This window comes from Archocentrus centrarchus, chromosome 8, assembly GCF_007364275.1.
Source record: "Archocentrus centrarchus isolate MPI-CPG fArcCen1 chromosome 8, fArcCen1, whole genome shotgun sequence".
In the NCBI taxonomy this organism is placed as follows: domain Eukaryota; kingdom Metazoa; phylum Chordata; class Actinopteri; order Cichliformes; family Cichlidae; genus Archocentrus; species Archocentrus centrarchus.
In genome coordinates this window covers 9,699,858-9,727,149 of record NC_044353.1, presented here as the reverse complement: position 1 = coordinate 9,727,149, position 27,292 = coordinate 9,699,858, and the positions used below count along the sequence as shown (strand labels likewise).

The 27,292-nt window shown below is 39.7% G+C and overlaps 1 protein-coding gene across 2 annotated transcripts; it reads right to left on the bottom strand.

The window, feature by feature from the left end:
• Positions 1 to 1,075: 1,075 nt before the first annotated feature.
• On the bottom strand, positions 1,076 to 27,292 carry grb2b (growth factor receptor-bound protein 2b). Of its 2 annotated transcripts, none has more exons than XM_030735602.1 (6): positions 27,140 to 27,292; positions 25,537 to 25,790; positions 7,147 to 7,244; positions 4,798 to 4,920; positions 4,047 to 4,215; positions 1,076 to 2,859 (listed from the first exon to the last, which is right to left on the bottom strand). In XM_030735602.1, the coding sequence occupies exons 2-6, from the start codon at positions 25,612 to 25,614 to the stop codon at positions 2,674 to 2,676; spliced, it is 654 nt and encodes a 217-aa protein (XP_030591462.1). In that variant the 5' UTR covers positions 25,615 to 25,790; positions 27,140 to 27,292; the 3' UTR covers positions 1,076 to 2,673. The 2 variants fall into 2 exon arrangements, with proteins under 2 accessions (XP_030591462.1, XP_030591463.1); XM_030735603.1 differs by having other exon boundaries at positions 27,074 to 27,221.

The following is a 27,292-nucleotide window of genomic DNA, read 5'->3' as shown; positions in this document are numbered from 1 at the left end:
GTGCTGCAAGATGTAAAGCTGCGGAAACTGTGGGCTCTTCCTAACACTGAGAACTTTTGATGCCTAAATTCACCTGAATACACCGAAGAAAGGAAAACTTTCTGCCAGAAAGGCATCAAGGTGAGCTGTAATAGTTTTTTCCAGCTCAATAATTTTATTTTCAGACTATTAAAGTAGCCCTGCATGATTAACTGTGAAAAATAGTCCTTTCTTGTACTGGGATTGCTGGAGCCCACTTTCATCCAGTCTGAAAGAAACCATTTCAGCTCCTCCTTTTTAAGCCATCTGTCCTCTGATTGGCTGCCCCTCATAACCAGGTTTGAACAGGTGTGTGGGGCTTCTCTTCTTCGCTCACAGCCTGTGACATGATAGAAAACCTGAGTTTGTGGCTCACAGGGGCTATGTACACAAACCTCAGCATCACAGGCCATGTTTAACACGAGGAGTGTACCAACCTGCACATGACAGAAAAAAGGGCACTGCACAATAGGTCTGCTTTAAAGGCAAATGTATGCACTAGCATGCTGACAGTCCAATGATACTGAACAGCAAAACATAAAGCCTTCTCTACTTTTTTGTGAATTTCTGAGGCAACAACATTCATGTCTTAGTGGCATTTCAATTACAAGAAAAACAGACCAGAAAAAGTGCATTTTTTAATAATTGCATTTTATTAATTGAAAACAAAAAACAAAACAAAATGCAAATAAAAAAAAGAAAAAAAGAGGGCAAAACCAAAATAATATGATTAGGTAAGACAAGCAGAGACACTTAAATAAGAAAAGTTCCATGTCTGTGAGGGGAAAGGTGAAGGTGGGTTGATGTGGGAGGAGGAGGAGGAGGAAGGGTGTTGTTGGATGGGACATCTTGGATTATGTACACTGTCTCGCTGCAGGACTGGCAGGCCCCGAAAAGGGAGGTTGAGGTCGGGATGAGGGGGTGGGGGTGGGGGGGTTCAAAATAGCAGGTCGGAGACACTGAAACACCAGAGAGAAAGGCACTATCCAGAGAACAAGAAAACAGAAACCAATAACACAAACACGGTAAACAAACACACACTGGACCAGACGTGAAATTAAAATGACACAGTGCTTACTGCAGCACAACCTTGAATAAAAAAAAAAAAACTAACAAAAAAAAAATCTTTTACATCATTTACAGATGATCTCTCAACTTGAAGCATAAAAGACAATCTCAGTTTTCTGAACTGTTGATCTGTGCCAGCTGCAGATCTACACTGGTGATTACACAATGTGATTATCCAAACTCAGCCTCTACGCTACGTGCATGTATTACAAGGAGGAGAGTGTCTGCGTATGCATGCATGAAACAAATGCATCTGAATATGCCAACTGCCTCTACATATCCTCAATCTCCAGTCTCTTCACAAATTAATATTAACATTTACCCCCCCCCCCCCCCGTCTCTACAAGTCTTAAAATCCCTTGCGTGGTTGTGAAGTTCAGTTCTCCGACCTTGCTTCCCTCATGTTTGTCTTTAGACTCAGTCAGCTACATTCACTGCCCTGGTAAAATGGCTGCAATAAATATATATTGGCTTTCAGAAAGGTGACTGACCTTTATACAGGGCTCTGTGATGCAGCTTTTGCAGCATTCATGGCTCTGCCTTTGCTGGTCGACATTAGCTTCCTGATAGGACTTTTTCAGAGAACCAACTTGGCTTTCTCTGAATTACAGACAAAAGCGGTTTCAAATGGAACTTATGATCCTTTAAATGTCGTGTGGTTGGTTGGTTTTTTTTTAATCTGAGAGCCCTCAGATAGCTTTAAAAGAAAAGAAATTGACAATTCATCACATTCTAGAGCTACTAGGTCTTATTCAGACTAACAGAAGATTGAACATAATTTACAAATGGAAAAAAAAAAACAAAAAACAATTTGATGATGAGAGGTAAAAACAGACAAACACATACAAATATATAATATATATTCTTAAAAAATGACTTCTCTCTATACTTGATTCATTTATGCAGCCTGAGGCTGATGTACAATTCTCACATGCCAATGATCTTAAACATGGAAACTTGCTGTATTGTTGATGGAATAATTTTTTTCCCTCTCTTCTTTTTGTACATTTCTAAAACAGTTTCTTCTTTTTTTTTTTAATATATATTTTTTATTTATTTTTTTCCTTAAAACAGAGTTAGGATTCATCAGTAGGCTCTTCATTCAGCTGATTAAAACAAAAAGTGGCAAAGAAAGCATAACAAAAGAAAGGCAGATTGTTACGAAGTTAAGGAGAAGACAGAAGCAGCTGTGGGAGCGGTTGAATCATTTGGTTATCTTCACGGTTGAAGCAGGACGCTAATGTATGCTGCATCTAGATTTCCCTCAAAGACAGTTCAATCCTCACTGAGGCATTCACTGGGGAGGTGAACCTTCTCAGCACATATAAAAGTTGATTTTGCTCAGCTGCCGCCCACATAGCGACGCCCATGACAGCGCTGCTCCTGTTTTTATTCTGTCTTTCAGTTGTTTGCGTTCTCTTTGCTCCCGTTATTGTGGGATGGCCAAGAGAGGTGGGAAGGGGTTGGTTTAGGGAGGGTGGGGGTTGGATGTGGGGCTGATGAGATCAAAAACGATGATGATGGTGGTGGTGGTGGTGATGGTTGCTGTTGTGGTTGTTGTTTACATGGTCTGACTGGTCTGACTGTTTACATGTTCTGATTGACAGGTGTGACGTAGTTGCGAGGGAACATGCCCGTTTGGCCGTGGCAGCCTCCTTTCCACCAGTTGGGGTCAGAGTTGTCCAGGACTTGAATGAAGTCGCCACGTCGGAAACCCAGCTCTCCTTCCTCCTGGGGATCGAAGTCAAAGAGCGCCTGCACGTATGTGGGATTCTGTGGAATCGAAAGATGTTGCAAGGTCAGCAAAATGCAGCAACGACGACGGAAATGAAACTGAGGGAAAAATACTGAGATGTGATGCAACCTCTGAAATACCCACACCGATTACTGACTATAAATAAGACGAAACACTTGAACCCATGGCCTGCAGTCTGACACTGGAAAAAGGGAAGATGTCCACGACGATGACGAGGAATTATGTTCATTCAGTGGAGTTTCAAAAATCGAGAGTTTCACTCGTTTCACACCAACCTTGAGATCTGCTTTGCGATATTATGAAACATTTTTCCGGGGGAGGTAGTCTACAGCTTTTGCTCATGTACACTTGCTACCTCACTCTATCCTCTCCCACTACCTGCCTCAGACAACCACAGATACATTTAACTATCAGTCTCTCTCTTCCTCTGGTTTACCTGCAACTTCTCTTCATCTGTTTAGTTTGAGTCACGTTTCCTCTCTGTAACTTGCCCTCTCTGCAACTAACCCTGCAACTTGTCCCTCAGTCATGCAGTCTGCAGCTTCACCGCATCTAACGCCACTGTAAAACCACTACTGCTAGTTTATCTGACATCAAGATTCAGCCAAGCATCCAAACACAGCTGCAAGGTTGTCAGAGAAGCTATCACATATATCTGAAGTCTGGCATATTAGCTTAGAATTGCTCATTTCAATATTGTCAGCATTAGATTAATGTTAATGACCTAGGCAAAAAAACATCTACTCACACTAGAAGTATGACCTCGCTTAGAATAAACCACACTCTCAAATTTCAGGGACATTTTTCCATTCTGCTTCTACGTAAAATTTCAGTTTTACTCATATATACCGTTTAACCATCCGAAACCAAAGCAACTACCTACACTCAGCGGAATAACACAGAACAGTCACAAATGTGTACTGCATGAAGTAGAAGTGAGAACAAAAATTTACAAACATGCATGACTACATACCGGTCTTTATGGTTATGTACTTTGCTCTCATGTATGGTTTTGTTAAATCTTTACAGTAAGTTGCTAAACACATGTCTGCGTCTATAAAGTAAATCCAAAACACTGGACCTCCATTTTCTCTACCTTATGTTAATGTGGTTTAAGTCTTGGGGGGAGGGGAAAAAACAACAACAAAAAACCCCCTTACCTAAAGCCCACAGCTTGTTTCACTCTTTGTGCATCATTTCTTACCTGAGGGACCTGCTCTATATCTCGCAGAAAGATCTGCTGATTGCGGGACACTGAGTTCAAGCGGTGGTATTCCACCAAATCATTGAGGGAGTTAAACTTCACCACCCATAGGAAATACTTTCCAGCTCCATCACGAAGAACCTTGAAGTGCTGGACATCATTTCCAAACCTGGAGAATGTCACAGAGGGGTTAGTCAGCAATATTAGAGGCTAAAAAGGAACAGCTTCTAACAAGAGTTACCTGGCTGCCCTGAAGGCACTGCAAATATTTAAATACAGTGAAATACAAACCATCACTTATCAAATAGGGATGTCTGACTGCTCTGTATTAGTCAAATCAATCAACATGCTAGTAACAGACTGGCATTCATTACTAAGCAACTAACTGGAATCAGAACAGTCCAGACAGTAATTAAGATCCATATCTTGGGATCAACTTTACATTTCCCCTGCAGTTCTTCCCAGAAGGACAGAATGAACAAGGACAGATAAGAGAAAATTAGCTCTGTGTGTATGTGTGCATATCAGCCATAAAGTTAAGTACTTTAAGGGCTCCTGTCCAACATGACAAACACTGACCACTAGAGGGCATCACCAAGACTAACACCAGAATAGGGAAGTGGCTTTCTTGATGACTTAAACATGCCAAATATGGAAACTGATCAGATGAGGGGAAACTGTATGCTGATATTATGATAAATAACTTTATTTATAGATAATCAAAAGTGACAAGTTCCTCTATGATACTCACTTCACAGACAGAGAGAAGTCCCCCGGTGCACTCTCGCTCTCTCTGATGAGGAAAGCTCCGTCGTGCCTCTGTTTGTTTAGCATTTCCTCTGCTTTGGCACGGGGAATCTTCCCAAAGAACCACCTGGAGGAGCAAGCAGAAGGGGCTAAATGTGTGACATGACCGAAGGAAGACGCTGGAGCATAAATATCCCACAAAACACCACACTTCCTGCTGGCTGAAAGGTGTGAACTTAAGAGTCAACCACAGATGAACCAAGCTCTCCTAAAGGGGGCAGTCACTGAGTTTAGTTATATAGAGAACTATATATTACCTATAATTTACACTGAGAGTACATCCACAATTATTTTTTAATTAAAAAAAAAAAAGAAAAAAAAAAACAAAAACAAAAGAACGCCACACATGCAACACTTTTCTATTTTTTTTTTTTTTTGCCATAAGCAGGGAGTCTGAGTCATTATGAACCATCTCTGTGGAAATCTGCAAGTCCCTCCTTTTAAAGAGATGACTACAAACATGTTTCTGCAAGCTTCTATTAAGCATTACCACGCATGGTTAGGAGTTAAGAGGTTTATTTATAAATTAGCATCATCGTTATTCCCTTTTAAAACTTTATCTGATAACCTTTTACAGTAAGATTGTGCAACCTGACTTGACTTTTGCGTGTATTAAACCAGAAGCGATGTTCTCTGAATACACACCTGACGTACGGGAAAAGTTACATAAGCCAGGCAGTCAGTCACATCTCCAAGAAAGTGATATGGATCCACATTAAAATTAAATGTGCTCTGGTTATGATAAATAGGACTGGTAGATTTTGCATTATCTTGTTTTAAAAACAAAACAAAACAAAACAAAAAAAGCACTGAAAACATTTCCAACTTAACTCTCACCTTGGCCTGGGAATAAGTGATTCAATCTGAGTTTTTGAGAAGTTTTATAACTTACAAACTTGTCTTTTCACACCTGGACGTTGGGACAATTATGCTGGGGCGTTATTTGCAGTAGTCTGTTCTCATGTAGAAGTTAGCAGGAAAAAGTCAGTCAAACTTGTTTACTAGGGTAAATACTGCTTGGTTACTTGGTAGACCACTTAACGACTGCTTGCTGTGTGTAAATTTATTAGACTATTACTATATCACTTCCCATATGGACATTACTCAGATCCTGTAATAAAGAGCTGGCAGAGTTAAGTCTGTTTACTGTCCAGTTCACTGAGTGGGACATTTGCCTTTTTATATACAGCTTTGCAGTCTGAGAAAATGTTCAGGGCTGCAGTGCGTGTATGAAAACAACTTAATATATCTCAATGTGTGAACTTTATAAAGATGGCCAGAGAGGAAGAGAAAAATAGGAGACAAAGCAAGTGAAGGCTTTTTACTTGTGTAAATAATTAAAAAGTATAGTCAGCCAAAAGATGAAATCTTGGCTCCTTTACACATAGGTGAAAAATCAATAATGAAATGGCCAACTCTTAATCTGCTTTGTATCTGGGCTTGGCAGGACAGCAAGCCTGTGCACAGAGTCCCTTTCCGTGTTTGATAAAAGTAATAGCAGAGCAATTACTGGAGCCAAGGAATTAGGAGAATGACTGGCATTACCATCAGCAACATACGCACGTGTCCACCTCTGTGAGAGGGAATTATCTAAACCATTATTACACAACTGTGAGCCTAAACCATGAAACATCATTACCACTGGACAGCGAAACAGAAAAGCTCCGACTTGGAGCCGATTCAAGCTCTTCTGTGAATTGCTATACAGCACAGCTGTGTGTGCATTTCTATTGGGGAGTGTGGGTGCCTGGTGCTTTGGCGCTTTATTGTCAAAACAATGAGAAACCTCCACATCACAGCTGTCACCACTATTATTTTTACTTCACTGCTGTATGTACAGTAAAAGCATGACATGGTCATCAAACCCAACTTTGAGTAAAGGCTACCAGACTATTGAGAACCACCTCAATAGTCCAGCTGAATAACCAATAAAAAGTACAATCAATAAGATCTCCCTTGAAAGGCACATCTGATAGCAATGATGCAGGAGGTCAATATTCAATTAACTGTAGAGGCCTCAAGCACATTAATAAAGAGAGAGCTAATTTGGCACTAAGCGAGGTCCAGAGGTAATTGTCCTCTTGAGGATCCAGCCAGGAGTGATCTCAAAGGCACAGTGAGCTGCATACAACCAACTGTTCTCAGGTTGTGTAGCGCTGACCATTATGCTCTCCTGATCACTCTTATAAACCAACAGCTAATATGTCCAATTCAACGATTTACTACAAAGAGAGAGTAAAGAAAACTGACACGCAAGCTGCACTTTAACAGATACATAACTGATGATACTTACGGATGGGGTTTCATCTGTATGTAATTCTTGGGGATGAAGCCTTCTCTTCCATCCTGCTCTGCCTTGTACCAGTTTTGATCACACTCTTCATTTAATACCTGGAAAAGAAAAAGTGACAGGACAGTGAAAGGTCATTCCAGTTTGTGCCACATTAAAAGGTCAACCAGCAGGAAAGCAAACTTTTAAATTGAACTTTATGGCAACTGGCTTAATTTTCAATGATGTTAAAATGTGAATTACTGTAGGCTAGAGAAGCCCTTGGTAAATATTAAGTACTTAGGACTGTAATTTAAAACAAGCATGGCTTCAAAATTAGATACTAGGTGGCTACAGAACAATTAATGTGCCCTGAACTTTAGAGCTATAGGAATTATGAAGCTAGTAATGACAGAACCACAAGGCAGCTGTGAGGGCATTCAAGTGTGACAAAATAGCCGCAGTGCAGGTGTGCTGGGCTTGTAGTTCAACCATGTGTGTCACAGTTAATGTACCACTCTGTGTATGAAGGAGGTCATGCAAGAAAGAAAAGAAAAAAATGCTCGGATTTTTCCCCCCTTCAGCTGAAATTTAAAAATATCCTTCAATTGAATGTCATGTCACTTATTGCACCATTATTAGCCAATTACTTTCCAAAAGTCTCATTTATTTGTAGTCTTTGATTCAGTGCAATGTCAGTATAATGACTGCATCATTCCCACCCTGATATGCTCTAAAGGCACTCAAATGAGACACCGCGTCCTCTAGTAGTTAAGGGGGAGATGTTAGTGTTTCACAAATATTAGGAACACAACTAATGAAATCTATCTACAAAGACAGGAAACCTCATTTTGACAAGCTACTTCAGAAAAATACCGTGACAATTGCACAGCAAGCTTTAGTGTGCCATTTTACACATGTTTATGGGAACCCTGGTTTCTGTGGGCGGGACTCTCCACAGTTACTGATGTGTGGGTGATGAGCAAGCTACAGTATGTTGCTTAACAACCCCCAGTGCTACACTGCCTAACGGTATTTTTACTCCGTTCTCAGTAGTGCGTGTTACCCGGAGATTGTCACACTCAAATTTGGTCCCATTATGAACAACGGCAGGCAGGAACCAAGCTTACTCCCGGAGAAGGTAGCTGGAAATAAGGAATGCACAGGAAGCCCAAATCTTAGGGATGCACCAATACATCAGCCGAATACTGGCACTGGTCCAAGCTGGCTTGCTGACAGACTGGCATACATCAGAATGACATGGCATTCAGAGATATCAGTGGCCAATATTTATCTGGTGTGTTACATAATTCTGCCTTTGCTAAATGTTCAACAGTGGGATGAAGAGCTGAGAAACTTGGAAAAAGGATTCTTTGTTTCCCTGGCACAAACGGGGGAAAAAAAACAAAAACAAAAAAAAAAAAAAACAGTTACGTGCCCAGAATTTTGGTGCACCCCTGCTAAATCTCCTTGACAGTGATTCACTACATTATATTTGGCTAGACAGTAATCAAGACCCGTCCACATGAGCTGGCTCTACATATGCTTGTAAAAAGCATTATATGCTGATAACGGAGCTTCAAATGTATGAGGTGCAGCATTGCATTAGCTCCTTCCTTAAAGATGATTATGCATTATATAACATCTTTACCACGTTTATGCAACATCTAGACATGTAAAACTTTCAAAGGAAAACTAAGCTCTAGCTTAAGAGTCACACACAGCTTTTATGTGAATGAAAACACAAAAAGCAGTCAAGTCCTTTCCAATAATGAATTATGCCCACCACAGATCAGCAGGGTATGAAGCCTGAAATGAAATGAATGTATGACACATGTTACACAACCAAACTGTCACTGGTTTGATTCTTTAAGAAGCTTTTAAGCAAAGAAGTGCTAGCATTAATCTCCACTTTGTCATCCAGTCAGAAACCTGAGTTGAAGGATGGCTTCGTTCTGAGCGAGTCAAGTCTGCTAAAAGCCATTTCTTTTCACCATTTTTGATCAAACCTCCTCTGCATAAGCTATGCACATAATCCCTAATGCAGCATCACCTTCATCATCTTCTCAAACAAAAACATATCTGAACAAAACATGGTTGATGCCTATTCTTCACACATCATTGTGTCCTCTCATATCTAAAATCACGTTTTCGCCACTTTGCCCCCTATTTCCTCTCCACTTAAATTCATAATTTACCCTTTGCCCACCCCCAGACAGCTGTCCAGTTGGCACAGTGAGTGATGTGGATCTATTTGCCTGCAGAATGCCAGCTGTCCCTCAACTCCCCAGCTGCTAACCCTGCACAAGACCAGCATTACTCAATGAGGGAGTGGCCTTGTAGGGTGTGTGTGTGTGTGTGTGTGTGTGTGTGTGTGTGTGTGTGGATGCAATGAAGAGCAGGAAGGCAGATGTGTCCATATGTACACGTATAAAAGTGGATACTGGGAAAACTGTAGTCCACAGAAACTGGAAGTATCAGAAAGAGTGACTGTGTTTTCCCTAGTGAATGTAACACCGTCAGCCACAAGTCAATGGGTACATCCAGCCCAGAGGCCACACACACGCACACACACACTTAAGAAGAAGCCCTTACAAAGGGAGACTATCCAGACTATCTAATACTTTGTGGCATCATTCAGTTCTCTGCACAACTGAAGGGTTACTGCTAGTGGAGCATAAGAAGACATAAGACGACAAAAATGGTATGAAAGCTGAAAATAGGCTGCATATTTCATTGCTTTTAATAAAATACTTTAACTCATCTTAAGTCTACAGGGAAAAAACAAGCAAAAAAATACAACAGCCGATCATTTTTCAGCCCATTCAGTGGTTGTGAAAATTTCACCAGAATCACAAAAGTGCGTGACAGCACTGAGGAAGAGTAGGGTGGAGTCACTAAAAATCAGTAGAGCAGATCTGGGGAGCACAAAGGTCTCAAATGTACAAAGAATTCCTTTTTGTCTAAATAATTGATGAGATATTATTGCCTGGCCCAAAGTACTGGACCAATCGACTAATCTGTAGAGCAACACTGGCTGACTAAAATGCAGACATAAAAAAGTATCAGCAACAACTAGGCCACACTCACCATGATCAATCAACTGAACTGCTGTCAGTAAGAAAAGATCATGAAATGGCCAATACACCAAACACCACAATGTCTTTTAGATAGAACTTACCTTCTTTGAACAATACACACACACACACACACACACACACACACACACACACACACACACTGTACAGTCGTTAGACAATGTGTTTGATTACATTACATTCTGCATGTGCTGTTGCACAAACCACTGACTCACAGGGCAGCTCATTTTGAGACAAGAACAGCGCTCTGGGCGCACAGTCATGAGCAACATGTGATGGTGCGAATGACTGACTTGCCCGATCCATGTACGCTGAAGAAGTAAAGCTCAACCAAGGAATCAGTCTCAGCATACAGTGTGTGCCCTGAAGTGGTTTCAGCAGTACTGGCTATGAGGAAGAGGTGGCAAGTAATCTTAGTTGATGGGAATGCACTGACTGGATTTCTTCACACATTTTAAAAACAAACATTAAAGCAACAAACACTGTAGGAGTACAAAATGTGCTCTTGTACAGTATTGTAGGATGAAGAGTTGCCAAGCAGTAAGAAAGACAATGATTCATCGTCATAACCCAGGCTCAAGCCCACTTGCTGGCAAGCATCCACTCTGCTGAAGCACCCTTCCAACCAAAGCAGCTCCAGCCGTGCTGTTCAACTGACCCTGCACTCTGACCTCCCCCAAGGAAAAAACAAAAAACAAAACCTCAACTCGATTAACTGTTGCATGTAAATTCATATCAGCAAAGGAGACCGAAGGTCTAACTATGAAAATAAAATCTGGAAACTACATTTTACATTAGAACATTAGAACCACTGCAGCCACCTTTTTCAACCTACCTCACAAAAAAAAGGTTATAAATATATTTACTGCAGACATTTACTGTCACTGATGAATCATGTCTCTTTTCTATAACTGGTAGACAACACTGTCTGCCAGACAGCACAACATGCCATTATACCTTCTTAACTCAAGTAATCTTAAATTACCCGGTCTATGAGTAAAGTTAACAGCACAGAGGGACGCATGTTTTAGCTTACAGCAGGGGTGCCCACACTTTTTCAGCTTGCGAGCTACTTGAAAGATGACCAAGCCAAAAGGATCTACCCACAATAAAAAATGCAAAATGCATATTTATTTTATATTATTTAAATTATTATTATTGCATATTTTGTGCTTTTAGGATAAAGTATTTTAACTGAATTTAAATTTAATCTATAACATATTAGTTTGTCTTGCATAACTGCATTAACCCACATTGCACAATTCAACTGTGTACATTCATTTTTGTTACCTTAGTCCAATGAGGAAAGTCAATGTCATAGTTTTTGTGGACAGTCTGAAAATGCCGCTCTACCTTTCCCTTCTTTGGAATAGCAATGGCGCTCTGACAGATGAGGCAAACGCACTTCAAATATGACATCGTGAGAAAAAATCCTCCTCCCATTCCGTATGGAAGTGGTAAGTTTTGGGTTTCTTATTTGGACCGGCTACGGAACTCATTTTTATAGCCTTTCCTTTCTTCAGTTTTGTTTAAAACAAACTGGAGGCTAGCTTTGCGACACGGCAGACTGTTAAAGTGGTTAAAGCAAATCTAGCGTGGTTAAATGCACATGCGTAGGGTGCTGTGCGATCTACATTTTTTCCCCAACTTCACTGGGAGTTCCATGCGATCTACCTGCACTCCTCTTGCGATCGACCAGTAGATCGCGATCGACGTATTGGGCACCCCTGGCTTACAGCATAAATGGTTAAGACACCATGAATTTGGGAGGAGATTCAAATAAAACTTTATTTAAAAAAAAAAAAAAAAAAAAAAAAAAAAAAAGGGTATACAAATTTACATTTTTACTTGCTTGTTCAACTCTAAGCTGTTCTTATGTACATTTAACAGTAACATGCATACAAATCTTAATTTAAAATATCCCCAATGCTTATGCAGCATGTTGATGGATTATAGAAAACCAAGAGGAAAGTAAAACCATCTAACACAACCTGAAGATGTGCTCAACTAAAATTACAGGACCTCCAGCCACAAAGTTACCATGGTGACTGTTTAAAGACAGTGCTAGCATGGTCAAAAAAACTATTTATTACTGGTTTCTATTTGAATGCTTCTGGGTTGGCTTTCAAAACTGAAAGAACGGCAGCCCATGAGGAAAAGCAGAAATAAAATATTTGCAAGGTTGGCAGTTTTTTGAAACCATAGGAGACAACCACAGCATTCGGTCTGACTGAGCTTTTTCTCTGTTCCAAGCCGAGCAAGTATTGTGCCATTGCATTTCTGTGGAGGATACACATTCCCTCCCTCTCTCTGAAGAATTTTTTTTTTGTCTTCATAATCTGATTGAGCCACAATAGTTGTACGAGTTTCTATTTGAGATGCAGACGGGGGATTATCTCCTCCACAGCTGCCGCTGTAGTCTCCCTCCTCCCCAATCTCTTTCCATCACACTCTTTAAAATAATACAGCACTTCCACCCACAAAAATACACTATACATGGATAAATGCCACGTCAGTCCACAACTATTAATTTGGCATGTCTCTATAAAATAAAATTAAAAATTACAATAAACTGAGTAAATCCAAGTCATAAACAGTTGCTGAGTTTCAATGCCCTTAATCTTCCAAGCCCAGTCATCTTTACAAAACATATATTTAGGCTAATGTATAGAAAATGATGCAACATAACAGGATTTTTTCTCTTGTATTTTGACTGAAAAGTAGGGGCTGGAGTTTAAAATAATCTGGCCTGCTAGCCAATGCTGCTGAGACTTTTTGCCACTATCATTTCCCCTTTTGTACAAACTATAATAGAACAAAAAGAAAAAAAAGAAAAAGAAAAAAAGAAATGAAACTTAACCATTTAAGTCTTCCAGCTCTTCACACTATCTGGGCAAATTCAATAATACAAATTAAATGTATGAAACTGGAGCCACAATATGAGGACAGTAAAGTTGATGGGATGCATGAGGCACTGCCCTCAGTGAACGGCATCTTATTTGCTGATAGAACAACAGCAGCCAACAAGGCAAATTCTGTCTGATAAGTCAGCACATCCCTAATTAAAGGTTTAAGAAACTGGGTTTTAAAAATCATCGAGTGCTTCTCTTATATGTACGAGTTAACCAGAAGTTGCTGTGTCTAACAATAGACAGCAGGGTGTCATTTTAACTTGATTCATTCACTGGGTGTTTGACATGGGGTACATATGATGATTGCAATTACATTAGCTTGAACCTCTTAAGTTTCTCTGACTGCTAACTAAATCAGAAAAGCTACAAAATGTCCTTGTATTTAAAAAAAAGAAAAAAAAAAGGTGAGAATTTAAATAGAAGACAGATCCATGATCTGCTATCTTTATTCTCATGGGACAAGTAGAAATGGTGTTCATATTACCAAATTACAAAATATTCCCAAATACAAGTGAGGTACACTGGGATATAAAACAGTTGCAGCAGGAAAAAAAAAAAAAAAAACCCAAGATGCTAAATAAAGCACATGTCTGCAAAGTCCACACAGGATTGCAATAAATCAGCAGCAGGGATTACCTCGGACTGCGGGTTAATCTCAGTGTGCAGCAGGTCAGAGGGGGGCCAGACAGAGACACAGACATGCTAAAGCTTCATCTGACCCTCACAGGCCAAAGACTAATGGATCTGCCATTGGTTCTAATGGACCTGATAGAGACTCTTCTGTTGTCTGACTGCATGGCACGAGGCAACCTTGGCATACTTCAAATATTGCTCGGTTATCCAAGAAGACCACAGAAATTAGCAGTTACAAGAATAGTATAAAATTTTAATAAGGTAAGTCACTGGTAAGAAGAGACTCTGAATCTCAGCTTAAATACATTTTAAGGAACAGAAACACATGACAAATAGGGGAAATTTATTTGAATTCATAAATTTCCCCTTTGCAGGGGAACATGAACATGAACTCTGCCTTCAGTTTATATGACAAGAATATGAGTAGTATCTTAATAGTTTGTAATTTCATGAACAAACCAAGCTTGTTTCTTCTTCTTGTCAGCATCTATCTAGGGTTGATATAACTGTCTTGCAGACAATATTGTGGCATCAGGTGGCCGCGGATGCCAGGAAAAGCAGAAGGCCTGTGATTGTACTACTAGAAGCCTGAACACGTGTGTGCATGTGTCTCAAAGCCAACTGCGGCAATGTGCTGTAAGAATTGAACTGAAGGGTTGATATTGTAACATGCTGGCAGCAGAGTCAGATCTTGTGTACTGAAATCAGAGACAGTACACAGGACTCTGAGATCAAGTCTTCAAAAAGGCTGGTGATGCATTAATGTGATGATTTTAAATACCCTACATCATTTTTCAAAAGACTGCACTTCTCCAGACTGATGGAGACACAGAATTAAAATCTCAGCAGATTTAGAGATGCGAAGGGAGTGAAAAAAAATAAAAGCTCAGAACGAGCTTGACCTCTTTTGCTCCCAGCAGGGAGGCAGTAGGGCAGGCCAGAACCAGGAAGGCAATGAGTGTGCCCCTGATGCAGAAAGACACAGATTACATTAGATTATAATAAACAGAAGCTTGATTTTAAATGAAAACAATGCTCGAGGTCATTAACACATGGAAAGCAGAAATTACAGGGTAGAAATAGTTACTTAAAAACTCACATTACAAGTCCAACCAGAAATAAACAGAAGGCTGATCTGCCCTCAGTGCTCACACTAGCACACGAGGAGTAATCAGCACATGAAAACAATAGCATGTTTTCACAGTATATAAACTAGTTTTACTTGGAAAAGAAATTCAAAATTAAAGATGCACATATTGTGTAAATGGTAATCAAAAACAAAAGTTTTTACTATCTCTGGATTAAGGCTTCCAGGACATAACGACAATTGATGGAGAAAATCTGGAACAGAATCTTTTTGATATCCATCAGATTTTGCCCCCCCCCCCCCCCCCAAATGACAAGGGGCGCAACCCTTGTCATGAATAAACAATAATACTTCCCTCGAAAAAGAAAGCTCTTACATAAAAATGCTATTTATACCAGGTTGAATTTTCAGTGCAGTCTTCCTTCTAATGGCTGGAGCTTAAAAACAACAAATCTATTGTGCAGTAAACAGACGTGACAGTTCTGACAACTGTATGTATTTAATAACTGTTGTACTCAAAGCAACAAGATGGGGCTTGTTGAGGTCTGAGGCCAAGGTGAGCTGTACTGGTCTGACAATCCGTCAGCCTTTTTTGTTCTGTCAGTGAATACAGGTCACTGTGGTCATATCAATTTTGGGGGGGCTATTTTTAACTCCTATGCTACGCACAGTGGGAACAAAATCTGAGGACACTCAAAAAGGCAGAAACAGAAGGAATTATAACTTTTGGTTTAAATACAGCTGTCAGTATCTTTATGGCACATCATCAGGGAGTGATGTGGAGATGAGGAGTGAGACCTAATTACAGCTCTCCACTCAACACTCAGAGGAGATGACTAGTGAGAGAAAAAAAAAAATAAAGGAGCAGGATAAGGAAGGAGAGAGAGAGAGAGAGAAACAAGGAAAAAACTGTGACAAAAGAGAGACCACAAGAGCCAAATAACTAGCTAGTGAGAGACTGAGGGAGAGAGAGCACTTTGAAGAATCACACTCCTTGTGATGAGCTTAGGAAAAGTCCTCAAGGGCAAAATCACATAAAATGAGGCCATTTCTTTTTCAGAACAGCCAAGCTATGTTTTCTTCTGCAAAGTGCACTGGTTCTTTTTATTGTGACACCCTGTGAATTCACTGAAAGTTGCATTTAAGTACATTTCAAAAATATCTGTGACAACATCTAATCTGCACCTGTAATAAACCTGTCAATTGTATTAACTATTAGGATAGTTTACATCTTGGTGGAGGCTTTTCCCTGCGTGGCGACGGTGACCTCAGTAATCAGTCAAGAGGCTTGAGCTGCCCTCGTTCCTACTTTGGAAGACTGATTTAATGAGCCACACAGCTCGCCTTTGCAGATTAGATTATACAGTAAGCATGATCAAAAGTGTCATGCCTTTATCTAGCAGACCTTTAAGTTAACAGTTACAAACCAATGTGTGCCCATCACCTGTGCAATCAATTATTTTATTTTTAAAGCAAAGTTTACTTTAAGAAATGTCTGACCTTTCATTTCCCATCTGACAGCTTCTAATCTGCACTGTATCACTGTGCAATAAAATTACACTTACCAAAATCATCTATAAATACAACCGAGTATGACATTTATACTCATGTCCTCTAACAAAAAACAAAGTATGCACTAACCTACTTTCTGCTGCCATCACACAATGCAAATGCCATATGTTGCCTGAATACAGGTTATCTACATAGTCCCAAATATTTTGTCAAGTGGGTGAATACTACTTGTGATAATGCAACTGGTGCATATGGTGTACAGATGGCCCATGCAACAGACAATTTATTGTTCTAGCAAGCTATGATCAAGCAGGGCCACAAAAAAAAAACAAAACAAAAAAAAAAACAACAAGAAAAACAAGAAAGAGGCAAGAAAGTGTCAGCTGAAGAGAGAAGATTTCAACTCAAGTGTTAACAGCAGGTATAAGAGCCTAAATACACCTTGGCCATTTGGGCAGCCATGAGCTCAAAGTGGGTAGTGGCCGGGTCAAATGCATATGAACTGCTTAGACCTTCTGCTGTATGTTGACTCTGAACCATGACAAGGAAACAAGACAGGAAAAGGGTTAGTTCAAACACACTTTCCTCCATTACTAAGCTTAGGCAATATTTGCCCATCTATTATTTCCACATCATCTTCCACTGGTACCAAACAAATGTATGCTGGTAGCGGTGTCACAAGAAATGGTTACTAATCTGGTCGTTCGACAGTGGACAAGCTTGTCCTTTTGATTGTTACAGTGTGTCCCCTTGGCTTACTGCATTCTTGGATGCAGCAACAATCCTATTAATGTCCCATGGCCCTCTAGTTCCCAATGATCAGGAGCATTTAATAATGGTTGAGCCTTGTCCCCTTGTGAACAGACTCACATGAATGCTGTGAATCTTTAAACCAAAGACGATAATACTGACGAACGATAAGTCTTTCAGAGTGGTGAACCCCTCCCCAGCACACAACCTCTCTGTGATCCTCTTTTTAATCGCCAAATTTATACCAGTTTTTTAAAGCATTACATAACTCTCCAGTCAAATGTTGCCAATTTAAATTTTGGATACATCATCCTTGTTGGATTCACAATAAATGTGGCCTTATTTATTATACTTTATTTGGAAACAGGTTGGGGGGGGGGGGGGGTCATCCAAACTTTGGCCACTTTAAAGAATATCTAGAATTGATAAGACCTTTACATTGCACAAATTAAATTTTAATGCCACAAACAGACAATTTGTTTTGCTGACAGTAGTCCAACACTACATTATAAATACATCGTGTCAGCTGGTCACTGCTTGTGTAGTGTCCCTAAGAGTGCCATTAATTGATTAATACCTACATTCATTGGGGCCACATAGCTTTTAACTATACATCATCGCAAAGCAAGAGTTTCTCTTATAATTGCACCATTTGAAATTGAAGGAAGAACAGAAATGTATTCATCTAATCATTCTCTACAGAGATTCAGCACTTAATCAGATCGCCTGCCCCTCTATAAATCTGATCTCAACACATGCAGTCTCTGAGACGCTACAGAGATCCTACAAGGCCTTTGGCAGTGTAAAAGTCTGATTTCTATCAAAACTGTACAATGAGAACAGCAGCATGGATTTATTGACATTTAATCTGCACGTAATCAAATTCACTGCTGTTTTATAAAGACACCCAAGAAAACCACAGTAAACTGCTGCTAACCTGAACTGAATGAGTATGGGAAGGAAAATGAAAGTGGGATTTGGATTCAGTGGCCAAAAGGACAAAAGTGAAATCAATTCCTGTGCTCTAATATGTGATGATGGTGTCAATATTCAGGGGAACAGCAGAGATTTCATGAGAAAATAACTGGCTAAAAGCTCCATCTTCCTTAATTATGTAACTCCTAAAAGAAGAACAGTGTGTCACAGAGAGGCATTAATAGAGACAAGTTCCTGGTGAAGGCAACCATTTTCACAACAGCTGTACAGCAAGCACGGTGAGCACTAAGTTCTATTGGTGTCAGAAAGGGCAACGCCTGGGCTTTTCGTTGTAAAGTCAATGTTACAGTGCAGTACGTGCAGACTGCTGCTGGAGTTTGCTGTGGAGACACAGGAAGCTGCTGGGGGTTGGAAGATACATCAAACAGGATGTGAAAACAGCTAAGCTTTACCATTAACATATCATACAAATACATGGACATGCTAATAGGCCAGACTAGATGACTTCACCGCAGACTTAAGCCCAACAGGAGTCAAAATAGGTTGTGGGCAGCAGGACAACTGGGTGGAGGTGACAATCCTCTTCTTTGAAAAGAAAACCACCTTATTGACAGTCACATTCATGGTTAGCAGCAACACACACTTGATTTATATCAAAGTCAAATGCTGCGGTCTAAATACAGCCAAAAATGTAGAACTCAGAAGTAAAGAACAGATGAAACATTTAGTGAGGATCTTGATTTGGCTCATGGAAACATGGCCTGATAAGGGAAGTACACGAAAATGCAACGAGTTCTGTACACCGTTTGCCAGTGTGCAGAATTGTGGCTCACATGCCAGAACTAATTAATTATCGTCACAAAGTTTTACAATTGCAAAAGGAAGCTCATAAATCATCAGCCCTACATGCCAAGACGTCTTTGAATGCACAGTCGGTATGTGCCGTCTCAGCATAATAAAATATTACTCTCTTCGGTTAGCAGATATTTTGCCTTAATGACCACTGAGTATATTAATAATTTTATGACACTGAATTTCATTAATGCCAATCATAAATGTGATGCTGATGGAGCAGCATGACTTGAACTCAGTTTAAATAAACTTTTCAATCGGCAGGCAGACGTTTTTAGAGCATATTATGCGGGCATGATTCAAAGATCTTTTAATAGGAGCTAATTCTACAAGCTAGTCGGGCGGGTGAGCTTTATTTATTTACAGAAGAAATGAGAACAAGTGCACAGTGCTCAGGGCAATGACCAGAATTGACTGTAGCCTCCTCATGCATGCTGCTTTGCCTCTAGGTGTGATTTCTGACACAGAAAACTAACTAAAGACCATGTTTAAAATAATCCAGGACAGCTAGAGTCATAACTGGTCACATATTTGACATTCACCTATATACATTTAATAGAGAGCTTTAAAGTGATGAATCCTGACGTACCCCTCACTTTTTAATAATCTTAATTGAAAATGCAGTAAATGCATGAAACTAATGTTAAAAAGTAAGGAACCAACGGCAACGTCTATAACTGAGACCCAAAGCCACAATTAAAAATGACACAAAAACACAGGATATACAGTAAGCTGTCAGACACGGCACCTTCCCCTTTTTTGTCTATGCATGATGGGAAAAATCACACAGTGAGACTAAGCTAGTCTGCACTATGCAAATTTGTCATGGGCCTGCACACTGCACATTTGTACTGAGAGCCATTTTATACATAAACACATGCTTAGGTGTTTTCAGATATTCATATTTCTGTGGAACAAATTCAAGACAGAGCAAACCTGTCTTTACAGTCAGATTAAGAGAAGTTGCAACAACTGACTTAAGCCAAAACAGGAAGGTTGTTGCAACAGCTCCATCTGCCATTTGTTGATAAGGAGCAAACAATACGTAGAATAAAAGGACACAGCCTTCACTTTGACAGAAGACATTTTATAAAAGCCTTTAATTTTAATGACTCTAAAAAGAAAACAGCTTTTATTACAAAAAAAAAAAAAAAAAAAAAAAAAAAAAAAAAAAAAAAAAAAAGGTAAGCCTGCAGCACAACAGATGTAATGTGAAGAAAGGCTGGAGGGTAGACCCTGCCTGCCTGCCTTACGTCACTGTTTCTCAACTTAACTAGAAAATGAGACAACTAAATGTTGGCGTAAATTACAGGGAAGCCTGACAGGGAACCAGATGTGAGTTAACAGTTATCGCTGGCTGGCTGTCAGTCATTGAATCTGACTCCTAAATATTTTTGCGACAGTGGACAAGTTAAGGCTCCTATTAATGTGATGAATATTTATAAATGGGTCACTGTAACAGTAATAAGACTGCAAACAGGAATAGTTTAATAGCACACACTGGCCAGTGCACATAGACATTTTTTTTGGGCTATAATATGACACCATTTATCATAATTTTCAGCTAGCTAAAAAAAAAAAAAAAAAAAAAAACAACAAAAAGGGTCTCAATGTGAAACTACAGGCAAACTATCTCTGCAACACCATCATGTAAGCGTGTATCAATGTTAGTGGCTAGTACTGGAACCTACCAGTAACATTCAGTCAACCGGGGAAGTACATATATAAGACTACTTATTTTTACTCCAAGTATATCTTAATGTGCTGTATCCATAGCTGTACACACCACAAGGGGATTATTTTGAGATATGTGGTCAAGAGTGTTAGGGTTAGCATTTCCTTAGATGAGACACTGTTTTTTTTTTAAACAAACAAAAAGACTATCTACATCAAATCAATTCTCATTAACACACTGTAAACATTAACAAAATTGCCCTGCTACAGTGCGTGGTTACTGGGAGTGATGCTGTGAATGAAAACAATGTGTCCTGTCCAAAGGAAATATCTGAAAAGCCTAACACAGTGTATGCCAACATGAGGCCACCATCTCTGAGTGATACTGAAAATGGTGAGAAGTTAAGGATGCTACATACAAGCGAAGCCTGAACACGGGGCGGCTTTCTCATGAGAGGGACCCTTTGTCCTTAGAGCAGAGCTGCTTAGTATTAGTATCAGCATCCAGATAGCGCTGGTGATGGAAGCAGCGGAGCCCCAACAACCACAGTCCACCTCAGAAAGGCTTTTATATGTAGTTTTGCAAACACCTGGATAAAGTATCTCAGACAAACCAATGTGTCTCGAAAGAAAATCGTGAACAAATGCTGATAAATTGGCAAAATTATCAACAGCAGCCACACAGTTACCTGCTTAATTTGTACAGGTTCTAAAATGCAACAATTAAAATGAAATACTGGATTCTTGTACTGAAGGAGCTTGTTTCTTACTAGATGTTTAAAAAAACAAAACAAAACAAAAAACACACTTGGTTCACCACTATCTACAACAAACTATGGTGATTCCAGGACACAAGCCGAGACCAGTACCATTAAACCTCTGTTAGACTGACCCGGGGCAAGGACCGGAGCTGATGAACGGGATTTCAGCAGTGCACAAGCCAGTGACAGCTGCAACACATCTCGCCTATGAAAGCACAAAATGTGTCCAGTGTGACCCCACTGAGTACTGCACAAATATCCTGAATTGACACTCGGCCAAACTTGGACCGGGGTGTGGCCTTCAGTGCCGGGGGGGGGGGGGGGGGGGGGGGGGGGTGTAGGAAGCCCTTACACCTAGAAGCCAGAGATGATCGCTTCTACAATTGAGTGAGATAATCACTGGCAGTACAGGGATTTATCCTTATCAGGACAGGCCTGGAAAAACATTCAGCTGATCAGACTACCAGAATTCTGCTGTCTACAAACACCCACAGGGCCCACAGAGGAGGATGGACAGGGGTGAAAAGCCAACAATCTAGGGCTACAACTAAAGATTATTTTGGTAGTCGACTAATCTGACAATTATTTTATCAATTAATCAAAGATTATTTCAATCTTATCTCACTTGTTCAAGCCTGCCCACCTGCTGTCTCTTCTCACAATTAAAATAATGACCCATAATAATTATAATAATTATATTTTTAAATAATATAATGTGCAAATAAAAATGACCTCTGTCCAAAAGTTCAAATAAAGCTTTAAATTAAATCAAAAAGATTTTTCTGAAAAGTTTACAGATGATTCAGTTCATTTAGAGATTTACTATTCAGAATGAATGCTAATATTAATGCGAGAAAAAAACAACAAAAAAAAAAACTGTCCTTCACTTGTTAGCTAACATAACTGAAATGGGGCTGCTTAGCAGTCATCATCCATGAGAGCTTGTTTCCGACAGGTAAACTAACAAACATTACAAACATTAACAGGGTATCAACGTGATTGCACCTACTCCCTGAAACACACCCATCCAGAGCTGATGTCACAGCTCCAGGGTGCCGGCATTTTAAACGCTCACACATTGCAGTGATGCTGCCGTGGAAGGAGAGCTCTGCTTTGCACAGTCTGCATTCAGCTTTATTTTTGTTTTCTGTGAAATGCTCCCACACCTTTGACAGTGTCTCCATTTTCTTTCATTTACTCCACCCTCCTCTCTGTTCTACCATCATTATGTTGTTCACGTTACGTTCTTCTTCGTTAGTATTGTTGCTGGCAGACAATGGAGGCAATACTGCCCCATATGTTCCTGTAGTGTATTGCAGTTACAAAAAAACAAAAACAAAAAACAAAAATCACATAAGATGAAGAAAACAGATGGATGGGTTTTAAAATAGGACGCGTTGATGTTAAAATTCCACATCGACTAATTTTTGTAGTCGATGTCATCGTTTACGTCAATGAATCGTTGCAGCCCTACAACAATCTACTGTGAGAAAGTTGCGTGACAACAACCACCTTTGTCACAAAGGCTAGCTTAGACTGCAGACTGTCCTCAAGCCCAAGGGAGCACTGTAAACATGGATGAGTAGATAAAGCCTTTAAAATGCTCAGTCGCGACAGGCTTTTACACTACAAATGGCATCAATAACATCCAGAGGCAGGTGTGCAGCATTCAAATCCCACCTTTCAAGGACCAGCCATGGCCCCTCCAGTCGCCCTTTGAAGTGGAGGGGCCATGGCTTGCCCATCAGAAGATTTATAAAATAAAAAAAATAAAAACAAATCTCTACAGGGGATACAATGCACGATAAAGTTGATTTCACACTGCAGCAGAGATAAAGATGGCAAAAACACAGAAACAACCCAACGCTGACACCCCCCCCCCCCCCCAAAATCACGAGAAGCTTTAACCCTGCGACAGATATGACTGCGATGAGGTCAAGTTGGCAAGAAGGCAAAGTCTGTGCAACACAACACTTCCCAGTTTATAAAAAAAAAAGTTCAAACACTGTGTGAAGCACCGGATGCCCCCTTGCACACTATGACACAATAAAGACAGGGAGGTCATGCTGAGCCCCAGCAGTGCAATCAGTGCAGTTTCTCTCTGCAACTCTTCAGTTCTGTTGTGGCGCTCTGTCAGATTTACATCAGGAACTACGTATGTCAGCTCACCATGACATATAAACTAAATTCTGCTAGCCTATTTGGGTAAAAATTTTAGCCAAACACCAAAAAAAAAACCACTTGTCAAGTTAGCCCAGGTTACACAAGCATCAGATACTTTCAAAATGAAATCTAGGCAAATTAATGGAAAAAAAAAACAAATCTTGATGAGGACAGCATTCCAAACAACCACGTAACATTTAATCACACTTCTTTCAAAGAGCTTACTCAGCACAATCCACACTCAAATAGAGAAACATGCTCACCGACATGCTCCCCACAGGACGCATGGTAACTGTTAGCTTCTATAGCTTACATTTCTGGAGACAGTGCCAGTTAATCTCACTTTAGTGATTGTGTATTTTGAGATTCTAGGCTCAATAAAGTTTAACAAACCAAGTAAGATATTAAATAAAGTGTAGCATAAGTCCATGTGCGTGCCAGTATGATTCACTGAATGACAGGAGTATCATTTATTGCAAGCTTCCTGGGGGGAAACATTTAAACCTGAGACTAATGTACAACTACCGAGAGGAAGAATCAAAGAGGAAAACAGGATAAAGAAAATGAAAGAAACTGTGAGGGGGATGGTATCTGTCAAAAATCATGCAGATTCATTCCATCTCCAAAAAAAAAAAAAAAAAAAAAAAAAAAAGTTAACTACAGGCAAAGCAGCCAACAAACAATTCAGATGAAATGTGGACACTGCTAGGGGCAACATTCATCCTGGCTTTCCTTCCACATATAAGATTCATTCTGAGACAAACTGTATTGTGTTTATTTCCATAGCTTTTATAGTTGTGCACTTACAGTATATTACCCAATGGCCATTAACAAGGGTGAAATATAAAGAGTAAGAACACGAATAGCCATTTGCGTTACATTTTTTAAGATGTTTTTTACAGAAGTATGTTAACTTTTATTTAAATTTTCCAGTCACTAATGGATGTATTTAATATTTAATTATGTCAATTAAAAGAAGGGGAAAAAAAAGTGACATTTCCTATTAATTTCATGGATGGAACTCCATCTGGTAAAAAGCTTGAGATTTTCCAACAAGACAGCTGGCAGTTAAAATTAGTGAAAAAGTTCAGTAATTCCTCGTCTCATATGCAAATTTAATAGAATTTATATTTAGCTCAGTGTTTCCTAATCCGACTTTCTCTCTCCCTCTCGGCTCCCCTCCTGCTGAGATAAGAAGTCTTTTCAAGACTCTCTGCTCAAATCTCTTTTTCAGGGAAAACAGCAGCCATTCCCCTGACAGAACAGTCAACTCATCCACAAAAGCTGACTGCAAAGCAAAAATAAATAAATAACCTAATAGTTAAATACAAAATTATGCATGTTAGGTGTTATCACCACTAATTTCCATCTACCTATATCACAAAGCAAAGCAGACTTGCCCATGAAAGCAATTTTGAAATACAGGTTAAACTAAAAAAGAAATTTGAGTCAAAGACAAAGACAATCTTTGTATAGGAAAGATTTCAGTATGTACTTTTCTCTAAGCTATCTTTTCATGTTTGCATTATGCCAAACATATTTAGGGCAACAAAAAAGCGTAAAAAGGGTTTCTCATGCTTAACAATCTAACCAAGCCCGGAGTTTCAGACAGAGCTTTTTAAATGGTCCATAAGGGAAAGCCTTACAGCCTTTACCTTTTAAATCATTGTGCCTTTTAGAAAGTCACGCTGATAATGTTTGTTTACAATACTTCACTATTTTACAATTGGCAATAGCATTTCGATATAAAAGTTTGCTATTATGTCGGCAAATATAATGATCAAGCGTACAATCACAGGACTTAGGGGTGTGCTCTGGATATTAAGCAATAGCCCAAAACTAACTAATGTGGTTTATATATATATATATATATATATATATATATATATATATATATATATATATATATATATATATATATATATATATATATATATATATATATTTTAAGAGCAAGAACATGCCTTCCAAGTTCACATAATTATGAGCAAAATAGACAAATCTTAACATCTATTGCTCAGATATTTGTCACTTACCTTGAGGACATCTCCACGCTTGAAACTAAGCTCATCATCAGCAGTAGCTTTGAAATCGTATTTGGCAATGGCCTCCATGGTCCTTGTAGCGTGCTGTGAAACTGCTTATCTGCAGCCGTTTCAGTGACTGAAGAAAAAAATAATAATGAAAACACTTATCCAGGCCTCTGTGATCGAATGTTTTCGGTCTCTCCTCCTGTCAATGACCCGTTCCCTTAGGATTTAGACCTCACATAGAGGATGCAGAAAGGTACCTGCAAACAAAAATAAAACATGAAACTCAACCAGACTAATTGAAAGAGCAGCTGCACTGGAGGAGGACAGTTTGGTGCAAAATATTGAAACTGCAGAAAGGCAAAAGTTAACCCAAGAAATTAGATTAAAATTGTCTCATTTCACTCAAATGCACACTCCAACCATAAATTAGAGGATAAGGACACAAAGTTCAGTACAATGAGTGCCACTTCCACCAGCCAACCACCTGACCCGATCAAAGATAAGTCGGTGGTTACTTAAGCAGAGATGACAGTGATACGCTGGCTAAACCCACATCTCCTTAGTTAAACAGATAAAGATACGCTATCCAATTAAGTTGCTGCTAATATGCTACCGTATAGCCCTGATGGGCTTTCACTAATACAACCGTGCGTCTAATAAGGCCTTTAAATCTGACATCCCACAAGATGACAACAGAGGAGCAACAAACGCATGGAAATGTTTGCTCTTTCTAAATAAAACAAAACAAATACAACTTGTTAGTTAGCCAATAACAGACAATACAGGACATTTTTTTTCAGGAGAAAAATGGCTGAGGTTCCCGACCCAGCATGTCCTATAATGTTACTAAAGTAGCTTTTGTTTCTGTTACATTAGCAGACGCGAAACAGCTCATTAATAGTAAACGTTAATAAAAACAAAAGAACAAAAGGGCCCGGCGCTGTCACAGCTGCTATTACACAAAGTATTGAAAAGGGAAGCTCAAGTCTAGAAGCAGATAAACTGTAACTAAACCTTAAAAATGACAACCCTCTCATACGTTTATTTTTGTAAAACAATGTGAAATTTGAGCATCTGAAAAACAGCACTAAGAGCAACAGAGCGGGGTTTTTATAGTTTTTCTCCCCCGGTCGGTGCTCGAGTGGATCGATTCCGCTCCAGCCGACAGACTGCGCCCACTGTTCTAGAAGGCTACAGCTAGCACGCCGGCTAACGGTCGGACAACAATAACTGCGATGCAATGAGGTTCTCAAACCCGAACCTCAAATTGTCCACACCCGACAAACTGACGTCGACAGCACTCAAATATCGAAGCCAGTATAAAATAAACGTGAGCTGTCTGTTAGCACTCGAGGCCTACTCGCTAGTTTCATGCTAGCAGATGTGAAAGGGAAGAAAACAGCTTCTTTTTTTTTTTCCATAGCGCAGGCTGTTATTGCTACAGCTAGCCCAGCTAACGCTACTGAACTTAACTGAACAGCGTCATGAAATAAAACAGTACACAACTTTTGTGTCGACAGAGCGCGTACGGAAAACTCACCACTTGAGATATTCCGTTTTGATGGTGCCACCGTATTAAAAAAAAAAAAAAAAAGAAACAACAAACCTCTGTCGTATAATTATCCACTCCCTGCTTCCTCTACGGGCAACCAGCGAGGTACGTGTGGTGTCGCTTACACCCGTCCTAGGAGCCTAAAAACTAGCCACTAGCATCGAGTTTGTGACGCTCATTTCCGCTTCCTTCCACAGAAATGGGAGG

Excerpts from the sequence above, each read along its gene's own strand:
- grb2b (XM_030735602.1), bottom strand. The coding sequence starts at position 25,614 with ATGGAGGCCATTGCCAAATACGATTTCAAAGCTACTGCTGATGATGAG. Across the intron at positions 7,245-25,536 it reads AGCGTGGAGATGTCCTCAAG|GTATTAAATGAAGAGTGTGA; the intron begins GTAAGTGACAAA and ends TTTCTTTTCCAG. Across the intron at positions 4,216-4,797 it reads GACTTCTCTCTGTCTGTGAA|GTTTGGAAATGATGTCCAGC; the intron begins GTGAGTATCATA and ends GACATTCTCCAG.